Here is a 27,375-nt window from a genome sequence, read left to right on the forward strand (position 1 = left end):
ATGTGTGATGATTTAGTTGGCAACGAAAGTGCATGGCCCCAGTATTGGTGGTGCAATTGACAGTCTATAAGGAAAAGGTGCCAGCAACATCTTTCTGTCCTGGAAACTTCCATATGCAAGCAGTCTCTGGATGTTTTCAATTTTTGAGCTGGATTATTTACTCTGCTGAGAGTAAATAATGTGATGGTATATTAAGGTGGGAAGGAAAGCACATATCCCTAGAGTTGCTAGTGCAGTTTATAGACTCCATGGAGAAAGAAGGCAAGCATCAGCTTTCTGTCCTGGCACATTTTGGGTGGGAGCAGCTGCTGGACTTCCTCAGTTGTGAGCTGGGCTTTTCCTGGAGTGGAAGTATGAGATGGCACATTTTTTGGGAAGGAGAGTGTATAGCCTCAGTCTTGGTGGTACAGTTTAGAGGGTGTAAAGGAAAAGTGCAGATGAGCAAGAGCTAGCTCTTTACCTTCCCCCGATGCCATTCCAAACCACCACTACATGGTGGTATGCATCTGCCTAACAGTCTTTTTCACCGAGCACAAGTGCAGCTCCAAAAATGAAAAAGTCAGCCAAATCTTTGCAAACAAAAAGCCACGATAGAAAGATGTTGGTGCTCTTCAGTTTCCCATTGCAGCCCATAAGCTGCAGCACCAACATTGGAGATAAACATTTTCTTTCCGCCAGCAGTTCATCCTTCCAGGTCTGGGTATAAACAGCGGCTCCTGATTGAAAGCTGTGGACAGCCACATCCAAAGGAAGGGGGAGTCTGCCGGTTGAAGTGCCATGCAAAGAGGACAAAACCCATGAGAAAGAGAGAGGTAATAGATAATTTCTCGATATATCATGATATTTCACATGCATTTAATCACCTTTTGTCACCACAGTATTAATTGGGTGCAATCTGCCATACAGAATTTCAAAGGAGTTTACTCCCTCTCTAGCACATGGAGTAATCTGGATTCTCAGTAAAGTAACAGATAATACATCTACCTAAAATTTGACAATTTGTCTTGATAGTCTGATTCAACCTTTCTACTTTTTCATTAGATTGTTTTCTCTGAGGTATGTGCAAATGCCCCTTAAATGAAGGAAATTAGACAGTCCCTGAACCACCTTTTTGATGCAATGTGGTCTGTTGTCTGAAGATAAAACCTCTGGAATTACAAATCTAAGAATTATTTCTTTTATTAAAAAGTTTACCAACCTCCCTAGCTCAGCTGGTGCAGCAATGGAAAGCTTCTGCACATCCTGAGAAAGTATCAACCAGAACTAGCAGATCCTTATAACATCTACATTTAGATAACTTAGAAAAATCAATTTGCCAGTATTCCCCTGGAGGTATTCCCTCTTTTACCACTCCTACAGGGATTTTAGGATTTTTTGCATGGCAGGTTGATTTTCTAGTGGTTGTGAGAATTTGTCAATTCATAGTTCATAATTCAAAGTTCACAGGCAGCCAACCATAATACCACAAACCCACAGTTTAAACACTTACAGCAGATCTGTTTCCATTGTCCTGCTAACTGGGGTATCCCCAAAGCAACACCCAGGCAGAGGCACACACAGGCACTGTTGAACTTCTCCATGCTACAGCCTCACTGGCCTGCTATTCACTCTGCTTTATCAAGGATTATTCCCAGCTGCACAGTCACTTGAGCTATTGATAATATTCCTCACCTTTAACTCATTCCTCCCAACACAGAGTTATCCACCAAACTGCAGAAATTGTTTTACTTTTCTGAATATCTCAGTATTTCTGCCAATTGACCTTCTTTCATTCACATACTGGCATGGAATTATGTTGTTATCATTACCTGACCATTGTTCCAGTTCTTTTGCAAATACATTACCAAAGACAGTAGAGCTGTTTCTTGATCTCTGTGGTAGTACTGTCCAGCATAGCTGCATCTTTCTTCCCATTGCTGGATTTCTGCTCATCCACCAGAATGCAAAAGAAAGCATCTTCTTAATCCGAAACAGTCAAATAAGTACTTGCCCATTATTTATTTGGATTATTGCTCTGAAATCCTGCACCAGCCTATGTTCTTCAGAACAGACCTTCTTTCCCAGGAATATATTATATTCAGATTGACACTAAGCAGCATTCAGTATCACATCCAGGATGTCATTCTCAGGTTCCTCCAAGGTGTTCATTCATGTCGTGGGGACAGGACATTTTCATGCTCATTATCCCAATCGTGGTTTCTGCTCCCTGTTCTGTTTGTTTTGTCTTCCTTCCCCCCCCCCGGCTGGCTGCTGGCTTGCTGCTTAGCTTGCTTGCTGCTTTTGCTTGCTGCTGGCTGCATGCTTTGCTGGCTCTGTTTTCCTCTCTTTTTTCTCTGCTTTTCGCTGGCTTGCTTTTTTGCCATTTTTTTTTTCCTTTTCCCCTGTTTCCGTTGTGTCCCCCCCCCCCCCCCCCCCGAAGACATCGGACCTACTCCGGGCAGGAGCTCCCCCGGGGTCTGCGAAAGAAGCACCGTACCCTCTGCGGCGAAGAGAGATACAGCTCAACCCCCTTGGACTGGTGAAAACATCTGTGGTCATCTTGGGCTATTTCTCTTGTGCTGGGGAGTGTTTTTTGTTGTGCCTTAATAAACAAGTTTTTTCCACTTCCCCTCTGAAGGAATTCCTCCTGAACCCGGTGGTGGGGGGAAGTTGCGGAGGGTTTGGTTTCCTATAAGGGGCTCCTTTGGAGGTGTTTTCCCCTAATTTGTCCTAAACCAATAGGACAAATAGGATCGAGCCTTTCGTGCCTTTTCCTGTGGGATCTGCAACTGTGCAGAATTTCCCAGCTATGTGAGCATTTAACTTGCATAATAAATCACATCTTCTTTATATATCCCTGCCCCAATGTTAGATTGGATGAAAAGGAGGGCACTGACATTTTCACATCTTCTGGCTCATCCCCTCTGCAACACACCACAACACACCTTGCTGTTTTTACTCCTCCTCCTCAATACACGCCATGAACATAACTCCTCCAATTCACACCAGTGCCCTGCTTCTCCCCTGCCATCTACTCAGCCACCAATGCCATCATCAAAAGCTCAGAACCCTGCTTCCTGCTGCCACACAATCACAACAGAGCCACCAGTGACCCTGCAAACACCTGCCAAAGCCAGGATTTCCATTCATACACAAGCAGCTATTATGTTCAGCAAGGACATCACAGGCAGCTGTGCAAGGCGTGGAAAGCACATACAGCCCCAGAGTCTGAAGTGCAAATGATAGGCTCTGCAGAGAGAGGAAGGCTAGCAACAACTTTCTCTCCTTGCATTTGTTGGGGTTTTTTTCAGTAGCAGATGCTGGCTGTTTTCAGGTTTTGTGCTGTAACCTGCTGAAAGTAAATAATAGCATGGTATATTGAGGTGGACAAGAAAGCACAGGATGTGCGTAGTTTGTGGGCTGCAATGCAAAATTGGCCTGCAACTGCTTTCTTTCCAGATACCTTTTGTGTGTGAACACCAAACATATTCCGTTTTGGAGCTGCAGTTGTGGTAGGTGATATTGTGCCATGGTGCACTTAGTTTGCTGGGCAGCTGCTTATCCCCATCTAGTGGATTTGTGGATGGGCAATGGAGGCAAGGTAGAAGCCAGCAGCAGCTTTCTGTCCTGGCACTTTTTGTATGGAAGCTGTGCTTGAAAGTTTTTAATTTTGGAGGTGGGTTCTGTGGAGTGTAAAATTATATGATTTTTTATTTCCTTTGGAAGGAGAGTGCTTAGCCACAGTGGCAGTGGTGTAGTTAATAGGCTGCAAGGCTAAAGAGAAGGTGAGCAACACTCAGCATTTCCTAAGACAAGGCTGTTGAATAGAAAGCACCAGGAGATAGGGCTGCTTGGGAAGACACACCAGACATGCAGCAAGTAAATTACAACAGCTTGAGATTGGCTTTAGTCGTTTATGGTGCATGCCAGTCTTGCTCTTCCCTCTTTTAAAGCTTGCCAGGCTTTGTTTGTAACCTGTGGGATTATTCTGTGTTATAGTCAACTTTGTTCAGTTAAAGGGAATTAAATGTTCCAGGCAACACTTAAGAACTTCCAGGAAGTAGATAACTACCCAGTTCCTGTAGTTCATAAACACACCTTAGTTTAATAAGTCATCAGTTACAGGGAATTCTTGCACAATTTTTGCCTTTGGAGCTGAGTCTGCATGTCTCACAGCAACTTTTTCTGTACTTCACTTCTGTACACTGTTTTGCTTCTTATCCCTGTATATTGGTGAAACTTACTTCTGAAAATTAACTGGTGGTGGCATCTAGCAGAGAAAGGTATTTCAAATACCAGACATGCACCAAAAATACACATTCAAATTCTGTCTTATTTGTCACTTCTGTTAGTGACCAGTTAGAGACCTGTGGTCCTGTTAGGGACTGGTGGTCTTATAAGTTGAAGGCCAAGTTCCACTCTCTAATGTTGCAGAGCCTAAAAGGAGGCTTCAGTATAAAAATCACTGCTGAAAGTAGCTGAACATGGATGTCACTCAGATGGAAGGCCTAAAAATATTAAAAGTGAGAAGTTCAAATATCATGTTTTGGTTTAATGCTGCTCTTGTTACACATCACCCAGCACGTTAAGGACTTGTTCTCCTCTGCAGCAGCCATCAAAATGCAGGTTCATCTCCAAGCACATGAACACACACAAAATGCACAATCATTCAAATGATTTGAATGCTTTGCTGGATTTGAGCCAGGGACTCAATACCTCACAGTATGGACTTCTCTTGGGAAGATGGAGGATCTGCAAATTATTTTGGCTCTATCCTTGATAATATCCCATCACTACAAGTGGAAAGGGCCTGCCCCAAGAGTCAGACAGGACTGTGGACAGGACTATTATTATTTAAATATCACCAGGATGCAGGTGCAGTAAGCACAATTAACAATTTTGATGAAGTGTCTTTTCATGGAGTGTCATGTGGGAAGTTCACCCTAGACTCCCAAGCATTCCCACACTGTGTCTCTGGCTAAGAGAAATAAGTATACTGGGCTGGATTTCAAAGGAGACTCCCTCAGATTGCAGATATTTCTTGGGATGCCCTGTCATTTAAATGAAGATAAAATGAGTCACTGCAACTTTCTTGCTTCATTATGGTAAAATATTTTGCTTTAAAGCTGATGTTATTAATCACTTCCTTTTCTAATTAAATGTTTCATTATTTCAGTTGCTATATAGACACAATGTCAGAAGACACAAAAGACATATAGTCAGAAGACCAAATCTGTATTTCTAACCCCCACAGCAAAACACTTCACTCACATTGGAAGAAATAGAGTTAACTGCACTGCAGTCATCAGTGGGAGCAAGCAGGCAGTATCTGGCCATAAATAAACATTACCGGACCAACTTATTTGAGAAGGAATCCATCTCACTTCATTTTAGGTGTCTAAGAATTAATTTTTAAGTGTAAGATAAGTGCTGTGGTCTCCTCTCCTAGCCCTGGAGAGTCATTGCAATGCCTGTGGGGCATATTCCAGCTGCCTGGAAAAGGATGCGTTGCCATTGCACACAGAAGAACCTGGGATTAGATTTAGTGGATTAAGTGTCAGAGAGCCACCATGAGGTAAGAAAACCTCTAGCATGATGGCATATTGGGGCAAGTGCCTGGATGTTGGCAAATTTTCACTAAACTCGGTTCCTTGGCCTAAAAAATAACAACTTGGCTTTATGTACCCTCCCTTTCTAAAGTGGGAGGTTTCCCCCTTTAGCCCTCTGAATAAATGGTGCTTTCTCCTTCTGAGGCATAAATCATAAAGTCCCCATGTACATGAAAACACCCAGAGTCTGGGGCCATGAGGAAAACCTGTGCCACTCTGGGACTGCCCCTGAGAGCTGTGGCACCAGCAGTGATGCTTTCTCTAGTGATCTTCCCAGCCAAGCATGCAGCTTCATTGTCTTCTTTTTTTAATTTGTGTGAACAACTTGATCTGTTGTTAAGCCACTTCCATCATGACTGATTGGTGAGAGTTTGCTGAACAAGATGTGATTGAACCACACTTGTCCACCTTTTCTGTCAGCAGGCTGAAATGTAAACACCAGCATAGGTGATAGTGTCCTAGCACCAGTATTTACAGAGAGAGAAATAAATAAGTTGCTAAACCTCAAACCATGTATCTTGTCCAGTTCAAGAGTCCATTTTGGGCAAGGGTGCCAAGTGTTTTCGTGTCTGTGGCCTTCTTTTGAAATGACAAGCTGTTTGAGAAAGACTCCCTCTATTTGTCCTCACCACTTGTTTTTAAGAGGTGATTCAAAGGTCTGTACTGTCTCTTGACTGCTGCAAGAATCTGTGTGAGGGAGGGTCAGGAATGGAGAACATGTCTAAATTTTCCCAGTAAAGTCAGGTCTTATACGTGATATTTACCGTACAGGCACAGTGACATATGCATAGCACATGTGCAGCTGCACATGCTGTAAGATCCGTTACTTAACACGCCTGGTAAGGAGTAAGGCAAATGACAGCATCCTGCACATGAGACTCCAGGCAAGGGCATCTTTGGTGGGAAATGGCCCTTCATGGAATCCCATGACACTGACAGGTGACATCTTCACTAGAGGACTGCAGGTACAATGTGAAAGGTCAGTCGTGGGCTCACAGGGCTAACACTGTTACCAATATAATCACCAGGTATTAGAGGAAGATTATGAAGGTGGGCACCCCATGAAAAAAAACTGAGATTTTGCAACCTCATCTCTATTGCAGCATTGTTATTGTTATTGTTAATATTGCTTCTGAAAAGTAGTGATGCATATAGCCAGAATCCCCTCCACAGAAGGCTAGTGATGAAAGGGCGTGAGGGAAGTTAGCTGATATCTCCAAAAGTCCAATCATATTTGCATCAATATTCATGCTGTTTGTACACTATCACAAGATGTCCAGCAAAACTGCACACTTTTATCTCTGGAAGTCATATCCAATTCAAATCCCAGGAGAGGGGTGAGAATTGCAGATATCTGTGAGCAGCCAGCATTGTGCAGGACTTTTTACCAAGGTATAAATGAACAAACAAGCAAACACCTTTAGCTCTCAAGGGGCTTTGTAGAAGTACACTCTGAAAAAGTATGAAAGCAGAGTAACTCTAAGTTTAGCTACTTCCTTAAGTGCAGTAACCCAAAACTATTTAAACACATCTTATGCTGGGATTTAAGAAGAATATTAACCTCCATGAAGGTCGTCCTATGCTACTGACAAAATGATGAAATAACAAAAGATCAATCACAAAAATGATAGGATGAAAAATGAATCCATCATTTCCTTCTTCTCTCCAAACAGATGAGCTAAAATACCTCCTCAAATATAGAAGAATCCAGGAAAAGTTAAAGGTCAGATATTGTAAGGTCAGTGGGTCATCTAGTCAAGTCCTGCTGGAAAGGCATGAAGAAAAGTTTCACAATGAGAAAAATATGCAGTCTATGTTTTGTAAGTGCCTCTTCTTGGTAGTTATGTTGCATTAAACCCTGAAGCATATATTTTCCAAGGCCTTTGTTTATTATTTCTTTTAGCAACAGCCACATGACAGCACTATGATCTATTTTCTATGAACATGTTGCATAAAGTGCTTGTTCAATAACATGTGCATTGATACTTGCACTGTAAAGACCTAATGTGACACAGTGCAGTACCTTGCCAAGTTTTCAAAGGATTCATGAAGATAAGTACATTTAGGGACATGGTATTATGGCCTTTTTAAAATGCTTTTATTTTAGAGCACGTATCTTTCCCCCATGCATCATTTCCAAAGAATTTTCATGCAGTTATTTCTAAAAGCAAAATCTGCCTGCATGAAATTCATTATTCAAATCATATTTTCTTCCTAGAAGCCACATAAAATCAGTCACTGGCAGAGTCATTCTCGCTTTGTTACAAATACTAGGCCTGCATAAGATATCCTGATGAATAGCACTCCACTATTTTCATTAGCTTTGGTAGCAAGCGCTCTTTCCTTGCATCCTGTGATGTTTCACAATATTGATTTTCTCCACTGTTCTTCATTTTAAATCATTAAAAAAGTACAGTCTTTGAAGGGGAGATGCAACTGCTGTCCCTCCTCTGACCAGCTGATTTTCTTTTATATTGCCTTCTATACAGAAGACAAAGACTTTGCTTTTAATAATTCCACATACCCATGCCTTTTTTTATCTTAGCCATTCTCCCCTGACCCTAAACTGCAGGTGTTATTCTAGTCATCCAGCAGTTCACCTGTGTGATTGCTAAATGCATTAGCTTTCCAGGCACAAATGCAAACTAGGCTTGTTCTCATACACGTAGAGAGTGTGAAGCTCCAGCAGGGAGAACACGGGGACTTGCAATAGTCACTCCTTGGCTGATCTGCCTTCAGGTTTGTAAATAGCCCACAGAGTTGGGCATATTGTAACTGTTTAGGACCTGAAAAACTTGTTTGCTAAACACATTGATGGTCTGTGCTTCCAGTCACTTTTACTTACCTGTTCTCAGCTCTCTATGTGGTTACAATAGGTGTTTTAGATGCATGTAGGAAGAATTTGTGCTGTGTGTACAACCACAAAACGGAGCAGAATTAGAACTGTTCAGTCACAAACATGAACAAAGTCCACTGGATGCCTAGGGTCACTCCACAGACCACCCAAACAGCAGTAAAGGACTTGTGCATTTGGTTTACTTTCTGCTGCCCATCTTGCTATGACCTGAACTTAATTTTGGTAAATAGGTTAGTCAAACATTTTGCTTTCTGTAACAATCTTTATTGCTCATTGGGATGGTTTGATAAACATAGGGTCATTAAATGTGACTAAATAATTCAATTTCTTCGGAAACTGAAAAATATTATGGTGCACTTCTTAGCTGTTTACTTACAGAGCCAATCTTTCACCTCACATGTTTAGGTGAAGTGTACCACAAAATTCACTACTTCTGCACCCAGTACAAAACACTTTTTTCCAGACTTGCTTTGCTTTTCATATATGTAGATACATCAATGTTCTCTGGAAAAATTAAATTACAAAAGTATAAAGGCAATACATTTTGCCTATGAAGTGAGGAAGGAAGACTGATATGACAAATTGTTTGCCCTGGGAATTGCTTAAGCAGGGCTAATAAAAGCAGCAAACCAGACAACTATAGAGCAAAAAAACCCAAAACCCAACATCCAAAGTAACTCTTTAACCAATTCTTCGCCTTTAAACAATTTTGCTCTCTAATGAGGCCTTGGTGGTAAAACTTGTCATTGACTTTGCTGGTGTTAGTGTCAGTTTCTGATGAGGGGAAAAAATGCAAAAACCCATCTTGCTTGATGTCAGATATTTCATGGCAGATGTACGGAAGATTTCGGCTTTTTAAGTTAAACATTCACGAGAGGTAACCAAGATCCTGGTTTGGAAGCCACGCATTTCTTCCTGTAAGTATGTAAGAGGTTACAACATTTTATCAGGGACATCAAAGACAACAGAACACAACAGAAGGGGAGGAATGCTTTCTAATGTCCTGTCCCAATTTCTGAAGGATTTTTCCCTCTTCTTACCCATTCAGCACTCTGCTTTGCTTGAGTTGGAAGTACTATAGAAGCTAAAGGAAACACATCACAATTATGGTTTATTATGGCTGCAAATATAAAAAGATAAGGAAATTCAACAAAAAAAGGTACAAAAGTGGATTTTAATCATATGTGTACACTCAGCTTTGACTGAAGATGAGACTTGCATACACTGCAAATCTACAGGGCCTTAAGATCTGTTGGTTATGCATTATACATGTGAAACAAAGTCTAAGGAATTGAGTTCATATTGCAGCTTATTTATAGAAATTACTGGTGTGATATGAGAGAAGCTACAGCACAGAGTTTTTACTTTAGGATGAGCATTATAATGAAAATGAGCCCTCTTTCAGGACTAAAGTTAGAATACTTTTACCTTTCCTGAAAGAGTGGTTGAGGAACAGTCTTCATAAACAGTAGCACTGTGGATCTTAGTTTGATTGCTGTGACCATGGTGTTCAATACCGGATATTTTATCTGGCTTAGTTTAGAAATAGCTCTGGTACAGAGGCTAGATGCCAAGAGAAGCTGGATAGGGACAGAGCTGGTGTGATTCAAATTTCCTGTATTTTCTGGGAGGTATCCTGAAATGTAGAGCAAAAAAATCAGAAAGCTCTAGGTAGGATGGAAGAGTATGTCCTCACATTGCTGTACTCCACACTAAAGAAGGCATATTTGAGTGAGAAGGAAATTTAGTAAGGAAGATGAGTGGATGTGCTTCAGTCAGGCAGGCAGAGATGATTGCTGAGGTTTGAAGGGAAACACTGGTCTACAGTGACACAGCAACACGATGTAACCAACAGCAGTCCTAGTGAGTGTTGCAAGGCTTGGAGGCTTCATTTAATCAAAAACTATGAGGAAAGAGGAAGAATCTTTTAATCCACTTCAAATCTTTTAGTCCACTCAGCATGTAGTATTATCCTGTGCATTTCTCATTGTCTAAAATGGCAAAACCAGGTGAAAAAAAAGGACTTTTCTCCTCCTTACTCCCAACCTGCACAGATGAGGTTTTGTGCAGCCTTCCTATGTCCTCTGCTTAACTTGAACTAAAGGAGGAAGTCAGCTGATACTCTTTGACTGTAAATTAGAGTAGCAAGGAATTGAACTCACTTCCTTCATTTAAAGTTTTTTCTCTAAACAGCAGTCCAATCTACTTCTGAAACCAGTCTGAGAACTATTGTGAGGCACATGATTGGTACACCAGAAATCAAGCAAATAGTCAGAAATAATTAATATTATTGTCCTTGCAGACCTAGGTGTAATAAGCAGTTCTGCTTCCATCCAGGAGACTGCAGCAGAAAATAGTACATACAGTGTGGCCCAATGAGCAAAAAAATTCTGCAATGCAAACCCCTTCAGTTTGCTTGGCATTTGAAACTGTTAAGGAAAACTATGCTATCTGTTTCAGAGTGACTGTTAGTCTGCATTACAGATTTTCTACTGACAGTAGATTATGTTAAATATTTTAGGAGTGGACATAACTGTATCTTTCCAAAAGTGTCTGCCAGATCCAACAATCGGAAAACCAAACCTCTAAATAACTTTTAAAATAATCTCTAAATATGCCTCTAGTCTTTGCTAGAAATGATGATGTGTATTTTCAGGCCACAGAGTTTTTTTCTCAAAGTTTTGCAGAGTTCAGGGAACGTCACAAACACAACCACCATTAAGTTGCAACATTCACTGTGGCTTTTTCTAATATAGTAACCTTTAATACAGTAACCTTTCTAATGCAGTAACCTTAAGTATTGTATTTTTGACTTGTTCCCTTACCTTCGAAAACTTCCAACTACACACTTTCTATTCAAAGCTTGGCCAGGCTCCATTTTTGCTACTGTTAACATAACCTTAGGCACATGCTGTGAGGCTTGTATGTAATACCCTTTATACCTGGGATGTCATCCATCTTCTCACATCCAGGATGGTGTCAGAAGACCTGTATTCCTCCCCTAATGTGACTGTGAAGGACAAAGCTGGGAGCCATAAATACACAAAGCAACAGATAAGAAGTGAAACATCAGAAGGAGAGAAATGAAAACCATGAGATCTAAAAATCTGTATATGATGCAGTTCTGTCACTTGCTGCCAGTCTTCCCACCAAGTGGCCTCTTGACCCATTTTTCTGAGTGGAGGATCCCCTATGAATTTGCCCAGCAAGGCTCTCTCTTCTGTGTGCTACAGCAGTGCTTTCATTCTGGTCTTACTGGTCAATATGTATTAAAAATAACATGGAGAGACAGTGAATTTCTTGGAACATTGAGTATGCAGATATCATAGATGCTCAGGAGCTTTTAGGAAATCCCAATGGGATCTACTCATGGTTAGTTAATTAAAAATTTAAACTTTCCTTAAAAAACTTAGGTACCTGCTCAGTTTATGGACATTTTAATCAATAATGTTTTAGACCTATACTTCCCAATGGATATTGATTAGTGCTTATGTTCACTTGGTTCCCTGGTCCTCTCTTTGGAGCTACTGTTACAATAGGTGAAACTATCTCAGCTGTTCCACATAGTAATACCAGAGACTGGGGACATAACCGTGGCCATGGAGAATTACTAGAGAGGATTCAATTTCTAAAGCAATAACATGTTGCTTGGTTGTTAAATGGCACCTGCACTTTGCAGACAAACTGCAAAGCCTATTTAGTTTGACAAAGCACTGTACGCTTGTTTTACTTGGATTTAAACTCCCATCAAGAGTTGTGACACGTTTTGAGTGATCATTTTGCCATTCCTTAAAAACAAAATGCCTGTCTCACTCAAGAAAATGAATAAACTAAAAGTGTTCTAAAAAGGATCCTGCTTAGGAGAAGAGGGGTATATTTATTTTCTGTTGTTGCAATCACAGATGCACACCATATGTTCTGTGCCAGATCTATCACAGTGTACTCTGATAACCCTGCTGACAACTCAGTCGAGTGAGGTTAGTTCTGGTTAAAAAAAGCAGTGCAAGACATAGCAAGACACTCTGATCTGCTTAAATAGCTGTTGAATTGTTACTGCATCTTCATGAGAAAGTATTTAAGAATGGAAAAAGATTAAGCCAGCTCAAAGTCTGAGACATTAGTGTGCTGGCAGAGCTTGGTGTTACTCAGTATAACAACAGTGGATGAGATGGTTGATTCATACCAGTGAGGGCTTGGGAGACATGATTGGTCTGGAACATGTAAGAGAAGGAGGATGTGGCAAGGCAGGGCAGTATTTGTGGTATATGAAATCACTAAATGATTTTTGCTGGTCAGTAATGTGCACTACACAGTTTTGCAATATTTTGATCCTGACAAAACATCTTGTCCCTTCTGGATACTGGATTTTGTAAAGACTTTCATAGAAGCACAGAGTTGGAAGAGACTCTTCATCAGGATCATCAAGTTCAGCTCCTGGCCCAGCACAGAGCACCCCAAGGATCCCACTCTGTGCCTGAGAGCATTGTCCAAACACACCTTGAATTCTGTCAGGTTTGGTGCTGTGACCACTTCATTGGGGAGCCTGTTCCAGTGCCCAGCCATCCTCTGGGTGAAAAACCTTTACAAAATATCTAACCTAAACTTCCCCCAACTCAGCTTCATGCTGTTTCCTCAAGTCCTGTCACTGGTCATGAGGGTGAAGAGATCAGTGCCTACCCCTCCTTTTCCCTTCAGGAGGAAGCTGTAACTGCAATGAGGTCTCCCCTCAGTCTCCTCCATGCTGAACAGACCAAATTACCTCAGCTGCTCCTCACACAGCTTCCCCTCAAGGCCTTCACCATCCTCATGGCCCTCCTTTGGACACTCTCTAATACCTTTACATTATTTTTATATTGTGGCACCCAAAACTGCCCCCAGCACTCGAGGTGAGGCTGCCCCAGTGCAGAGCAGAGGGGACAATCCCCTCCCTTGCCCGGCTGTGCCTGATGTCCCCAGGACAGGGTTGGCCCTCCTGGCTGCCAGGGCACTGCAGACTCAGATCCAAGTTCCCACAGACCAGGACCCCCAGGGCCCTTTCTGTGGCACTGCTCTACAGACTCTCATTTCCTAACCTGTACACACAACCAGGGTTGCCCTGTCCCAGGTGCAGAATCTGGCACTTGTTCTTGTTAAACTTCATACAGTTGGAGATTGATTGGCCTCCAATTTGTCAAGGTCTCAGCAGGGCCTCTCTGCCCTCCAGGGAGTTGACAGCTCTTCCAATTTGCACAATTATTTGGAGAACAAATAAATTGATACTTTTCCTGCATCATCTCATGCAAGGTAAATGTGGCCATTTAGTGAGACCACACTCATGTATATGTGCGCATTGTCAGGGCACTGAGGATATTCTCCCTTCCCCTCTCCTGGGCTTTTGGCTGCCAGACCTCTGGGCCGCCTTAGAAAAGGATGCAGGTGTCTGGTTTTTAAAAGTTACAAAGTTACATTTTTGAGCTGTTCTTCATTTCATTTTCTACCACCTTGTGTTGCCACTCAGGATATCAGTGACTGTGGAACATTGACTTACCTGTGTTTACATTCTAACTATGGACACCTTCATTTTTAGATGCCACGGGAGATAACATAGAAGTGAAAAAAAAACCCAAGTAGTCTTGGCCCTGTTTAAAATGAAACTGCAGTGGAGTTTTTGGAAAATTGGAAAAATACCTGCTCAAGAAACTGAGACTGCACCCAATAAATTTGTGCTCTGAAGATCCTGAATAATTCAGTTCCAATGAGCAGACTAATTCTGTTATCTATATTAAACTGCTTGACATAAGCAACTTGAGAAACTGAAGTATTTTTAAAAAAAATACACCAAAACAGAGAAACACAAAATTGCACTGGAGATAGCCATGCTTCCAGACCAGATCCAGGTTTAGGGTATAATATTTTGCCACATCTTAAAAGTAGACAAAAGTAAAAATAATGAGTAAGAAAAGCTGCTACAAAGAAGTCATGTTGCATGTACAGAAACCAGAAAGTCTTGAAGGCCTGGGGTAAGATAACCAAATATATTTAGGTCAAGAACTACATAACCTTCATGGTAAACTGATATTATTTCAGTCTGACAAAATACAGATTATCATGACCTGTCATTGATTATTTTGATTTCTTTGGATTACAAGGATCAGAATTAATTACAATAAGCGTACAGCACCAAGCACATGTGGTCTGTGCTGATGATATTAATATTTTTTTTAGAAATTAAAAATAGGCCAATTAAAGGGAAAAAATGGAGTTAACTTTGCTGAGCAGTGCAAGGTTGCTACAGAAACACAGGCCTTGCTGCAGGCATGCAGAAAATTGCAGTTGCAGCCATGGGCATGAGAATCACCTTTTATCTTATCACCTTCTTAGCTGAAGAAACACAGTTAGCAGAGGAGATAGAGCATTTCAGCAGTGCGTACTGCCACAATAAAAGGCACAAAATGTTCTGATTAGGTTGTTCTTATGGAAGTACCAAACTGGCTTCTGTGGGTTAATGGGTGAATACAGCCTGACCTAGATGCCAGTGTCAGGACCAGTGGGAATTACTCGCTGGATTATCTGTGATGTTTCCACTTGCCAGCTAAACAGAGCCAAGTCAGGTTTAGCTAAATTTTAATCATCACAGCTTTAGGTAAAGAAATAGTTTTCATGTCTTTACTAAGTTTTCATGTCTTTACTATGTCTTTTTCATATCTACTAAGGAGATCTGCAGGGGGCTTAATCATGTTAAAGTAAGAACTCTGTCTTGATGCTTCCTAATTCATGACAGTTATCACACAATTATTTGGAGAACAAAAAATTTAACACCAACATATGTTCTCAGCTGACTGATAATCTCCTGATTTCATGGGTAGATGAAAACAAGGACTGGAGACTAAGATATGTATACAGGTACTGGTAGAATGAATAAAGGCAGAATGAATGAAGGCAGATTTCTTATTTTTGGGTGTTTTTTTTTTAATACAAATATCTTGATAGTAAAAGGCACGTGCAAGATACAATAAATAAATAAATGCCTTACAAAGCATTTTTGGTTGCCTTTGTGCCTAATGAAAAACACACATTATTTTTCCCACCGAATTAACTGTCCACCTTAGATTCCTATCCACTATTCCTATCCTAGCCAGACATATGTAGATATGAGTGCTGTTGATGAGTGCAATTGATGATTTATTCTTTTGTTTTCTTTCTCCCCCTGCTGATATTAACAGATCTAAATGCCTCTGCTTTCTCTTCTCCTCACCTTGCTTTTTTCTAGGCTTTATGTTTCCTTCTGAAAGACTAATATCTTAAAATTGCATCATTAGGCTTACAACACTATAAGGGAAGGAAAGTTCTGACCAGAAGTGGGGGTTTCTTTTCACTGATGCTGCATGATCTTCAATGTAAGGGAAAGACTTAGTAAGATTTAGTCTGTAGCGTCCATGCTTCTGGATTTGGTACCATTTGTATATTTGTAAGCTTTGAGCCACATCCTGGAAATTGCAGCAGGAAGGATTGCATGGCTGGGTGGGTGTGCCCACATGGGAAAAATGTAGGAATCCCAGCTTTAGCAGTTCGAAGGAGAGATTCCATACTGACACCACTGCAGCCAAACAGGCCATGATCTCCTTTTGGGACAGCGCAGGCTTCCAGCTGTCATATTATATCAGTATGTCATTTTATATCATACTAATATAAAACAAAGCATCTGATATCCAAGATCTTGAAAGTGGCAAATTCATTACAAATTCAAAAACTAGTCATTTTCAAACTGACTGCCATTCTGTCCTGAGACTGGCACCTTTCCACTTTAATTACTTTCATGATTTTGCATTTTTTAAAAGAATGTAGTCACTTTTTCTGAGATGTATTGAGTGTACTTATTTCCCTCAAATCTCAGTATTTGCTGGAGCACAGTGGGCTGGCTGGTCCTTCCCACTGGCTGGGGCTCCCACACAGAAGGGGCCAGGACTGGAAGCTCTTGCTGACGCTCACCCTTGCACTGCCTTGTAAGGATATCACTCACCTAATGCCTTGCGCCAGTCAGAACTCAGGCTCAAAGAGAAAACCCAAATGAAAGACCCTCCAGCCAGGGCTCCCAGCAAAAGGAACCAGGAGAAAGAGCTGTTGCTGTCCTGTGCCTTCCCTTGGAAGCTCCCACACCCCCATCTGCACTTGCTCTAAGATCTGACCCCACTCTTGCAGAGCCCAGGAAAGCAGCTGCCTTGGGCTCACAGAGGGGCCGGGGGGTTCGAAATCTCAGCTTTCCTTGGCAGTCCCTTCACCACCAAACAGGTGCCCCACGCACAATCCTCCTCCAAGGAGCACGTTTCTCCCCGTCTCATTTACAGCCCCGGATCCTCTCCTCGCAGTCCCCGAAGCTTCTTTCCCGCGGACGCTTGCGAGGCCACAAGGACCATATTTCCCGGTTCCTGTCGCAACCCCAGGACCGCCACCCACACGGCCACACTTCCCCGCGGGTCTGGCTTCCTGCGTCCCGGCTCCCCGCCGACCGCCCAGCCCAGGACACCCCACCCCTCCCACGGCACCTCCCCGCCCATCTCCGCTCCGCCTCCGCGGGGCGTGCAGGGGAGCGGCCGCCGTCCCATTGCTGCTTCCCGAGCGGCCGCCGCGGCACTCGGCCCGCTCACAGCCCGTCGCCGCAGGTCTCTGCAGGTGAGCGGCATGGAGCCCGGGCTCCGGGGGCGGGCAGGGGGCAGTGGCGGCCGTGTGTCCGCCGTGTCCGGCTGATTCACCGCGGGCTGCCGCTCCCCTCCCCCTTCAGCCGGGACGCTCCCGCAGCGCGCCGCCGTCCGCCTTCCTTGGGGCTGAGGAAGGGCAGCATCGGGGACGGGCGGACGGGCTCGCTTGGTCCGGTTTTAGCCTAATTATGGTTTTCATTAGGTCGAGCACGAAGTTCCGTGGTGCATGTGCGCCGGGTGCCGCTTCCTAAGCGGGGCTCGTCCTTGCAGGAGAAAAGGGTGGAAACACAGGGAAGGGTGGTGGGCGCGGTGCTGGCGGGCGCTGGAGAGTCCGGGAAAGGCGCGGTGTCCTTGGCACCGTGCTTGCGATTTGCCCCGGTGTGAGGGATAGTGCCTTAGCGCTGCAGATAAGGGCGGGGATGGGGGCAGGGAGCGGTGTGACACAGGTACACCGGGAGATTCGTTGAATCTGTGCCGCCGCCGAAACAAAGGTGACACTGGTGATCCGCAGCTTCGTGGGTTTGACTCGTAGCCGGGAGGAGTTTCACGTCTGTGGAAGTGTGCATGCGGCATGGCATCGGTGGTGGGTTTTCAAGTGCGGAAACGAATTTATTGTGTGTATGTGTATGAGAGAGAGACTAGTCTATATGTCCGTGTGATTCCAGCCTGTAAAAACTATAAAAACCGCAATGACTACAAACTGCTGGAACTACAAACACAGGAAATGTAGCATCTTGTTCAAGGCGTGACAGGTTTACTGCATGAGAATGCTAATTAGACTTCTTGTTAAAAGGTAGACCAAGATTCTCGCAGCATTACGGAATTAACATTTTCTCGCCTCATATTCCCACAGCTTTGGTCTTTGCTCTATGTTCTCTGGTTTAAAATAGAAAACTGAACCTAAAATATTACTTGGCTGTGATCCAGTTACAATAGATGTGTACTAGTGTTGATGAAACTGTAACAGGAAGCACCTTTTTTGGAAAGAGAAAAGTGCAAAATAGGACCAAGACAAACGTCTCATTCTTCCTCTTAACCTGGCAGTTTGTCAGCACTAAGAGGACAATCTGCAGTCTAAAGGAAATTACAGTACAGAAAACTGCTCATTTCCTTTTCACGTGTGTGTGTAGGGGAGTAGCACTGAAAATGGAGATCTAATTCCTTCGTTCTTCTTTCATTATGTTTTCCCGAGCGTCTGATGTGTTCAGTTTCCAGATCTGCTGATTCCTTTATGCTTTTTCTGACCATCAGGACTGGATGCTACCTAAAACAAGTGTTGTGGGCTTCCGTGGTAACTAGCAGGTTCTTTTCCTCTTGTGAGCATATCGATATAAACTAATGACTGCCAGTTTACAGTAGCACAGGTGGCGTTGCGTGGATCTTTGTTAGCCCAGGAAATGTAACTTCACATGGTTACACAGGTATCAGGCTCTGTCACAGCCGTGACTTAGTTTGACAGTTAAGTTGATCTGAGTGCTTTGTAAAATTTTGGGGTGTTTCAGCCTTGATTGAAGAGCCTCTTCCTAGAAGCAAATCACTATTCCTTGTTCAAGAAAAGCGTAACCTTGAACTACTGAGGCTTCTCGGCGCTGAGAACTGGACTAGAAATCGCTCAGCTGCACGAGCTGAGCACACCCTTTTCCCCCTGCTCGCTGAGAGGTGCGCTTGGCTTCTTTCATCGCTTGCGGTCCTTTTCTCTGGGAACTTTTGTTTGGCAGCGCCCTCCTGGCGCGCGTGGAAAGGCCTGGAGCGGCCGGGCACGCGCGGGCGGCGCGGGGCGGGGCCGCGGCGGCGCGACCTTTCACCCACTTCTCGGAGCGATCACGTGAACCCGCCCGGGCGGGGGCGCGTCCGCAGGCGGGGACGGCCCCGTTCCGCGCTGGGAAGCGGCGGGAGGATGGAGGATGGAGCCGGAGCCGGAGCCAGCGCCAGCGCCAGCGCCAGCCAGGGGGTCCCGAGCCCCCCGGGCAGCGGTGGGCACGGTGGTGAATCCCAAGTCTTCTCTCAAAAGCCTGGGGTGAAAGGCGATTTAAGCAAATGTTTGTACTGAAAAGACAAGCAAATGACACCCCCCTCGCCCGAAAAAAATCCACTAATAAACCTGGAGCCAGTCTACAAAACTTCTAAACTATGTATTTATTTTTTATCATTCCAAACCTTTGCCGTGCAGCATGCTTATATCATAGTCCTGAATTCCACGTTTGGAAAAACACGATCCAAAGACTGAACCTTCTTTCTTCAGGTCTGGGTTAACTTTAGTGTGAATGTCAATTTAAATATTTTTGCAAATCTTTGGAATCGGTTCTTCAGTCTTAGAGCCTCATGCAAGCTGAAAGACCTTACTGAGGTCTTTCAACCTTGTGCAGTAAATGGTCATTGAACTACTGTGAGAGCAATTAACTCAGTTTACTTTCTCATCACCACACTTTGTTGTCCATCTTCCAGCATGTCTTAAGTTGTAGAATGTGGCATCTTTTACGTCTTGTAAAAAGTGCTGTCACTCCAGAAACATTTGTTGTCATAGGGAAGGTAATAATTCTTCTTTACTGCAGGAACACAGAAGCTCATTAAGTTCGAAGAGAGAGAGAAGGTTTCGACTTGTATATTCTAAATGCCTGCATATGTATTTTGTAGCAGTTAAAAATAAATACCCAGGTCTAGAGCCTAGTTTTTATGAGGTGGGGGAGGTTTCTGCACGGTATGATAACTGCACAGTGTTTTAGCAGAGTGTGCTTCACTCATAGATTATTCAGGATTTCTAGAAGGTCAGAGGATGTAGCTTGCTGGGATGTGGACAATATAACATGTATTGCAATAAAGGCTAGAATTATCTAAGAGGCCTAGGAACAATACAGTATGTCCTGTATAAGGAAAAAAAACCCCTAGAAATAGTCCAACAGTTGTAAAAGTTTCTGGTTTGATTTTGGAGAATGTTGGTGGTTTGCGTTCCTTGGGGTTTTGGGGGGGTTGTTTGTTTATTGATTGAAGCATACATTTTGGAACCGTCTTCTACAGGAGCATGCTATTGGGAAGAGGAGAGATATCATATGATCCAGAAACTGTAGGGATTAATATTCCTTAGGGTTAGCGTAGTAATTTATTAACAGACTGTTTCCAAATCTCCTGTGCTTTGCCTGTTTCCAAATCAGGTGAGAAGACAACTTACTAGGTTAGAAGCCACTAATTGTGGCTTTTCTCCTTGAAGTGTGGGTGAAAACAGTCTGCACTCTGAGAAATCTTGACGGCATCTGTGTTGAGTCTAATGGGTGTTTAAAGCCTGCAGACAAACACTTGGTTAGATGTCTTAAACTGAATACTGAGCTTAACATTGGAGTCTGGCCCCTGAAATTAACTTGCTTGTCACAGGAGCTACTTGTCAGGGTCACTACTGGACCCTTCAGAAATAAGTGAGTGGGGAGCACTTGAACCCTCTGTCACTCCACAGTTCCTCACCATCTTGGATATGTTCAGTGTAAACAGTGTCATTCAGTGTACTGGAAAATAGTGTTTCAGAACCACTGTCTGTGACTATTTTCTCCATTGTCATAAGTTTTTCTGAAATGGTTCCAATCTGATCCAGCCCCTCTGAGCAGTTGAAAGCTGTGTGTGAATCAAAGCTTACACTGTTTTTCTCGACTTTTGGTTTGAGAGCTACAACTGAGCAATTGCCATTGCTGCAGTGTAGTGTCTGTTAGGAGCTAGGAGCATTGGAATGAGTTTGCCTTGTGCTGTGTTCTAACTTACTCAGGACCCTAGGGGCAGTGAGATTCTGGGATAGAAGGCTTGTGTGTGGCAAATAGATCTCAAGCCTGCTTTTAAGGAAGACAGCTGTTGGGGTATGTTTATGTTGCATTCATTGGCTTCTTTGTTATTCTCTCTTTCCGTCCATATAGACCCGTTGCTCCAGTTTACCACCAAGGAAGGGAATAAGAAAATTGGCCCAAGATTCCAAGAGAGATATCTGCAGAGGGTAATGAATGTATTCACCTACAGGTGATCTTGGAAAACTGCTGAGGTCAGGATGTAAGTTGTCTGTGGGGCTGCAAGTTACGAAGACTTAGCTGTTCTGATTTCAACCTCTCCCCTGTGGGTGAGGTTTGCTGTGGGTCCCAGTGTTGCTGTAGCTGGGCAGATACATGTATTCAATTCTCTGCCTTGGCTTGAGCCACAGCATTTGTTCATCTCTTAGTTGTGAAAAATCCTTAAAGACATTTGCAATTCCAAGAGACCACACCTGTCAGGTGTAGGTGAGGGTGGGAAGGATTGGAGCCAATGATTAACAATAATCAAAGATGAGAACTTGTCCCAACTTAAGTGTCATGAGAACACCTGTCATGCTTATTTTGTTTTCATCAGTGCTATGTTGATTCAGCATTTAAAGGAGAGTGATTCTTTGGTTTCTGCTTTATTTGTATGCCATAGTCATTAGGTTCACCTGAGAAGCCTTGAGTGAACTTAATCCTTGTGGCTAATTTTTGCACAGATATGATTTGGCTTCACTCCTCTCATATTTCTCTTAAAGATTTTGTGTCTGTAAAATATGATTAGTCATTGTAAGATAGCTGGGTTATTGCTAAGACTTAAAAGCAGCAAGTATCTGTGTCATCCTATATACTGAAGCATGATTAGACATTATTGAAGGTTAGTAGGCAAAGAAGCAGTTTAGAAATAGAAATTCTCAAGCAAATCACTGTGTCTGGTTAATCTTTATAGTAAGTTCAGAAGTGAGCACCTTGTGGAATGTCACATGAGCTAAGTAAAACTCAATAAACTGCTATTTTTGAGGCTTTGGTATCTTGATACTTTTTTTGCATACGTGCAGTATACAGGAAGGTGCCATTACCTAAGGGAATAGCAAAGACAGTCTATTTGTTCATGTGTTTCAATGTTTCATCTGCATAGTTTATACTGTTTACTGAAGATTCTATAGAGCAAGACCTGAATTTCCTTTGAAAGTCATAGAACTCTATTTGTTTAGATTTCTCTGAATGCTTTTTCTATAGCTTTAATTGTGTTCAACTATGCATCAAAGAAGCACCACATGCACACACGTGAAAGCATTTTTGGCATCCTTTTGGCATTTCCTGGTTAGTTGCATTACCTTATTGATCCTCTTCCAGTAGGACAGAATTTTGGCGTTTATGTGAATGACTGCTCCCCACCACTATCTGACGCAAGAGCAGGTGGCACCTTGAGTTACTGAGTCAGTGCTGGATGCTGCTGTACAGTGTATACTTCAGTGCCTGAAATTATTTTATTTAGAGTAAACCTCATGAAAAACCTCCATATACTTTACTGAAGTCACATCCATTTTATTATTGATAATACAGTCATTTTTCATTTGATAGGAGCAGTCATTATTTTCTCTAGATAGGTGTATATACATGTAACATTGAATTTCAAGCTTAATTTTTTATTAGGAGCTTGTACAGTTTCCCACCATATCACTGCAAAATATGGGCCACTCAAAGTCAGCTCCGAAAATCTACCTGCTGCCTTGAAACTGGCAGACTTTCACTGGGCAAGGTAGTGGTGTTTAAAATACCAATATGCATTTGAAAACCTTGTATAATGGCACTTTGGTGCTTTTCAGCAAAGGCAAAGTTACTGAAGTAACATTGAAAAACTGAGATGAATCATTTTGTAAAGGGCTCGTTCTTCTAAGTCCAGCTTCTTTTTTCCTCCAAACTACTAGCATATTTTTGTCAGTTGCAGAAAACTTGCTCTTTTTGAATATTTGGCTGCTACTATCCATTTGAATTTCAAGGTATGCTGTTCATTTAAAGCAATTGAAGCACAAGATTTCTTGTTCAGGCCTTAGTGATCTGTAAGTTTATTTTTTGCAGCAGATATCTTATGAAAACGCCTACATTAAATTTCTTAAAGCATCTTTGCAGGTTTTATAGTTCAAGCCCTTAATCCTCTTACTGCCTCTTCCCTGAACTCTCTCTAGTAGTTTCATTTCTCTCATTGGGGAGCCCAGAATTGCACAGAGTTTTTGAGATGGGGCCTCACCAGCACTGAGTAGAAGGACAGAGTCACTTCCCTCAGCCTGGTGGTAACAGTGCTCCTAATGCCCCCAGGATTCTGTTAGCATCCTCTGCAGCCTCGCTTCAAGGGCACCTTCCTGCCTCATGTGCCACTTGCTGAGCTTTGCTTTCCAGCCAGTCAGTCTCTGGTGTGTGGGGTTAGCCCTCCCTGCTTGCAGGACTTTGCACTTCTTATTGAACTTCACAAGGTTTCAGCCTGCCTGTTGCTCCAGCCTGTGGATGGCAGTGAAAACCTTTAATTTATCAGCCACTGCTGCCAGTGTCAGTCCCTGTACTTGTGAATCCATTGGCAGTTTCAGTCTGGGCATTTTTTTCCTCTGGTGGGAGGGGGTTTTTGTTGGCTTTTTTTTTTTTTTTTTTTTAAATTTTTTGCATCCACTCTGGGATGACTGTATGGGTCAATTAAACTGTAGCAGGTGGCAAAGTGTGGAAACAAACAAACAGGCTAGGAAGTTATTTGAGGATGTTGGCACTGGCACTGTTGTGCTTCACTGTGTATCATTTCATTGCAAGCACACTGCCTAGGCAAAGTCAGCTGCCACAGTTTCATCTGAATACTTCGTGTAGGTGCTACTGAAGGCTTGGACTGATAGGACTATCAATAACAGAAATCCAAGTGAAACGTGTAATAATGCATGAGGAGACTGGATAAATATCTCAGTGGTTCGAATTCTCTTTCTTTTGATGTAATGCCTGGTATGAAATCAACAGATTTGAGCATACAGAGTTCTTTAGTGATCTGTATAAAACAAAATACATTCATAGTTTTGTCTTTCTGGGAGATAGAAAATGCAAATTTCCATAGTAATGGCTTACACAGCTGAGAGAAAATACTTGGTCACCATCTCAGCACAAACACAGTGCTGCTGTTCAAGTGTTTAAATACTGGCTTTAATTTCATTAGGTCTGTCCTCAGACTCTTAAAATTCAGTGACTTACCCTAAAGTGTCAAAATATGTTCTCACTAAACATACAAAATAAATATTTTGGGTGTCTATTTTCTTTTAAAAGCTGTAGCAAGCTCATCTCCTGAAGGGAGATGATGTGTGAACAACAAAATACTAGATAAATTTATTCAATATTGTCAATATTTAAAGAGGTTTCAGACTTAAAGTATTTTACAATAACTTTTGGGAACTCCAGAATTATTTTCTAGTTTTCTGTGGCTGCTTTTAACATTCAAACAGTATCTCTTACTGATTTGCATGTTAATAGAAATAGATTCCCTCCCCCTCGCCTTTCTCTTTTAAATAAACCGGTTTGGGGTCAGACCAAGACTTTAGGGTACTTGCTTGGTTTTCCAAAACCATTCTTCATTCAAGGTCTCTAGCTTTAAATGGAAATTTTAATATAGCTTTAAGTATGTACTAATTAAAATTTGGTTTAATCTACTTTCATCTGATATTTTTCTCCACTTCCCATCTTGAAAGATTCCTTAAACTATGTCATTTTAAATAGTTTAGTGTCACACTTTTCTCCTCACCAGTCGCTATTGGAAACCAGAGTGCCAAGCTAAAATTTGAAGTTGTAAGTTTATGATAAGAAACAAATGAAGAATTCTTCAGGGTCAAGTTTCTGTTGTGGTTTGTTGGTTTTCTTTTATACTTCTAAGCTTGCCTAGTAGGAACTTGGCAGGCATCAGAAGACAAAGACTTTGTCCTAAAATGCTTCTCATTGCTTGATTGGTGGTGCCTTGTATCTGCCTGAAGTTATGAGGGTTTCCGGGGAATTTTGAATTCAGAAATGCCAGTATACAGGTAATTCTGCTTTCAGAATTGCCATCCTACCTGTAATGCTACGAGTCTACCCACCATCTCTGAACACTCCGTGACTTGGGTGCCAAGGTTGTCTGTCTGAGAGCTCTGACAATATCAAACCTGTGTATGGTGGTACCTAGCTGTGTTCTCAGAGAAACTATATGCAACAGCCATTGCTTTTTGTAGAAAACAGTCCATTTTTGATTATCCATGTAGAATAGTTGGAGAGGATTGTTTTGTGAGCTTGGTTTGGTTACTGACAGTCATATGCCCTGCATATTAAAGCTAATCTATAAATAGGTGTCAGAGACCTGTGAGGAGAAGCTCAAACTAAATTATCAATGTACCTTGAAAGTGAGAGTCATAGAATTAAGTCTTTCATCAAGGTCTTCAGTTTTCCTGTGAATTTGTTAACTTCCTTTGTAGGAAAAGGCGCGATCTATGTGAAAACTGTGTTTAAGTAATATGTGTCTTTTCGTTACATGTTTAGAATCCTTTTGTTACATCCTAAGGAGAAAAGACAGGGAGTTTTCTATTCAAGAGGAAGAGGAAATGGGGAAAAAAGTGAATTGCATGAGCCAAGCAATGTATAGGAAGCAAGTGACATTCTCTTAAAGCTTAGGATTTTCATTTGCTGTGAGGTATAGGTGTGACTTTATTATTTTTAGCACTGTCAATTAATGCATGTAAAGTGTATGAAATCTACAGAAAGATAAAAAGATTCATACTCAATAGCATTTCCAGGAGTAAGTGCTTCAAGAATTAATACCTTGTTATGTGCCATGTGCTGCAATGCAATTAACTTTTGTGTCATGGCTTGCTGCTTTTTAAAATGCACGTAGCAGTTCTTTTGCTGTGCTTCAGAGAGACATTGCCAACCACTGGTAACTTCTTGCATGCCTGACTTAAATGGAAGCATCCTGCATCAGATTTTCCAGAGCTGAAGCCCTTAACTCCTTCTGTGATTGTAGGAATATATAAGCCCAACACTGACTGTTCAGTGTCTGCAACCTGAAGTCATAAGCTCTGTGAGTTAAACCTCAATCTTTGTGATGTAAATGTCCTGAAACTGCAAAAATAACAATGTGAGGATGCTTTTTGCATAGTAGATGTAGCAGCATAGTTTTGCAGACCATCGGCAGTATTTTCTTGACTTAAAAGTGACATCTAGCCTTGCAGTGCTTGTTTATAACAATGAGGAAAAAATTGTGCTTAGTTTAGTTTGGCTCAAGTAGAGGTATGAAAAAGGAAAAGCAGAAACATCTGCAACTGTTACAGCATGTTTGAATTTAAATAAAACCAGATAAGAGCAAGGAACAGGCAGCTTTCTTCTTTAAATAAAAGGAAAAAACTTGCAAACAATCAATAAACCAAATTTTAAGGGGCAAGTGTGTGTTTTTTTAAGGTACATTAATTTTATAAGAGAACACTGAAAGGAATGAAAATAGCTATTTCAGATTAGTTGTAGGAATTCTGCTGAGGTTTTTTTTTTCCCCCTTTGAGTAAGACTCTGCCAAGCTGCTAGGAAAGTCAAAAGCTGTTGTCTCTGTTGGGAGCGAGGTTAATTAGTATGTGCTGTGCAGAAATACGCTGCAGACCCAAGTGCCCGCAGTTAGAAGACGCTATTGTTGCAGTGCTGGTTAAGTGATTGATGTGGGTGCTGCCTTAGGAGCAGTGGCAAGTCAAGTTTAAAAGTCCAAGGCTCCGCCTGTGCCCTTTCCCCTACTTTGCTGGCGAGCACGTGGCAGCGCAGGAATGCAGCGAGGGGAAGTGTACCGCGGCTTATGATTAAATTGGCCTTTAAGGAGGAAAACAAGTGTTCAAAGAAGCGGGCTTCGGGAAGCCTTTGGTGTTCCGCCATCATAATTCAGGGCAGTTTTAAAGGCTTATGGTTTTCTTATGTCAAGGAAAAGAATATGAAAAGAAACAAGCCGTTTCATTGTTTCACATCTCAACGTCTAGCAGTACAGTCCTAGAACTGGACTGTATTTGTTTTCAGGGCTCGTTTGCTTTATTCAGGATTAATTCTTGCTGGATTCATTTTTTTCATTTGGGAATCAGGAATATTTTTCTTAATGAAGCTTATTTATTTTTATGAGAATGCTAAATTTTAATTCATTAAAATGTCAGGTTGACTGTTAATGCTTGACGCTATTTAGAATGTTTTTCTGCCTTGGACAGTAAAAAAAAAAGCATGTGCTTAAAAACGAAAGGGTTCCTGAAATTCTTTCCATTCAGAAGCAAAGAGAAGATTAATTACAAATTTCCAGGCTGAGAAGTCACAAGGAAGTTGAAGGGTAAGGGAAACTAGCTGATCTTGTACTTAAGACACTGGCATTCCAGAATACAGAATTCCATGAGTCAACCGAGCAGAACCTGTTGGCCCTTCTTGAGACAAACCCAAGTGCCTGATTCTCTGGATGCAAATATGGCCAAGTTCTTTGTATG

General features: G+C 42.1%; 2 protein-coding genes and 1 long non-coding RNA gene across 5 annotated transcripts in view; 2 read left to right on the forward strand and 1 right to left on the reverse strand.

The window, feature by feature from the left end:
- LOC128808998 (uncharacterized) overlaps positions 1 to 7,443 on the forward strand; it is a 37,976-nt gene extending 30,533 nt beyond the window's left edge. The window contains exon 9 of the mRNA XM_053980690.1: positions 7,262 to 7,443. Within this exon, the coding sequence (XP_053836665.1) occupies positions 7,262 to 7,443 (182 nt within the window). The remainder of the gene's footprint in view (positions 1 to 7,261) is intronic.
- A 1,267-nt stretch (positions 7,444 to 8,710) lies between these two features.
- Positions 8,711 to 10,185, reverse strand: LOC128809247 (uncharacterized). The gene is made up of 3 exons (XR_008437666.1): positions 9,874 to 10,185; positions 9,486 to 9,529; positions 8,711 to 9,360 (listed from the first exon to the last, which is right to left on the reverse strand). It is a non-coding gene; the product is annotated as an uncharacterized LOC128809247 (long non-coding RNA).
- A 6,843-nt stretch (positions 10,186 to 17,028) lies between these two features.
- The window catches only part of LOC128808673 (carnitine O-palmitoyltransferase 1, liver isoform-like), a 38,535-nt gene continuing 28,188 nt past the window's right edge, over positions 17,029 to 27,375 (forward strand). Inside the window, exons 1-2 of one of the 3 annotated variants that reach the window (XM_053980059.1) lie at positions 17,037 to 17,094; positions 21,014 to 21,143. The gene's annotated coding sequence lies outside the window, so the exon portion shown is untranslated. Of the gene's footprint in view, positions 17,095 to 21,013; positions 21,144 to 27,375 lie in introns of all 3 variants that reach the window. The other 2 variants (XM_053980061.1, XM_053980060.1) reach the window with 2 other exon arrangements.

Source organism: Vidua macroura, chromosome 6 (genome assembly GCF_024509145.1).
Source record: "Vidua macroura isolate BioBank_ID:100142 chromosome 6, ASM2450914v1, whole genome shotgun sequence".
NCBI classification, from domain to species: domain Eukaryota; kingdom Metazoa; phylum Chordata; class Aves; order Passeriformes; family Viduidae; genus Vidua; species Vidua macroura.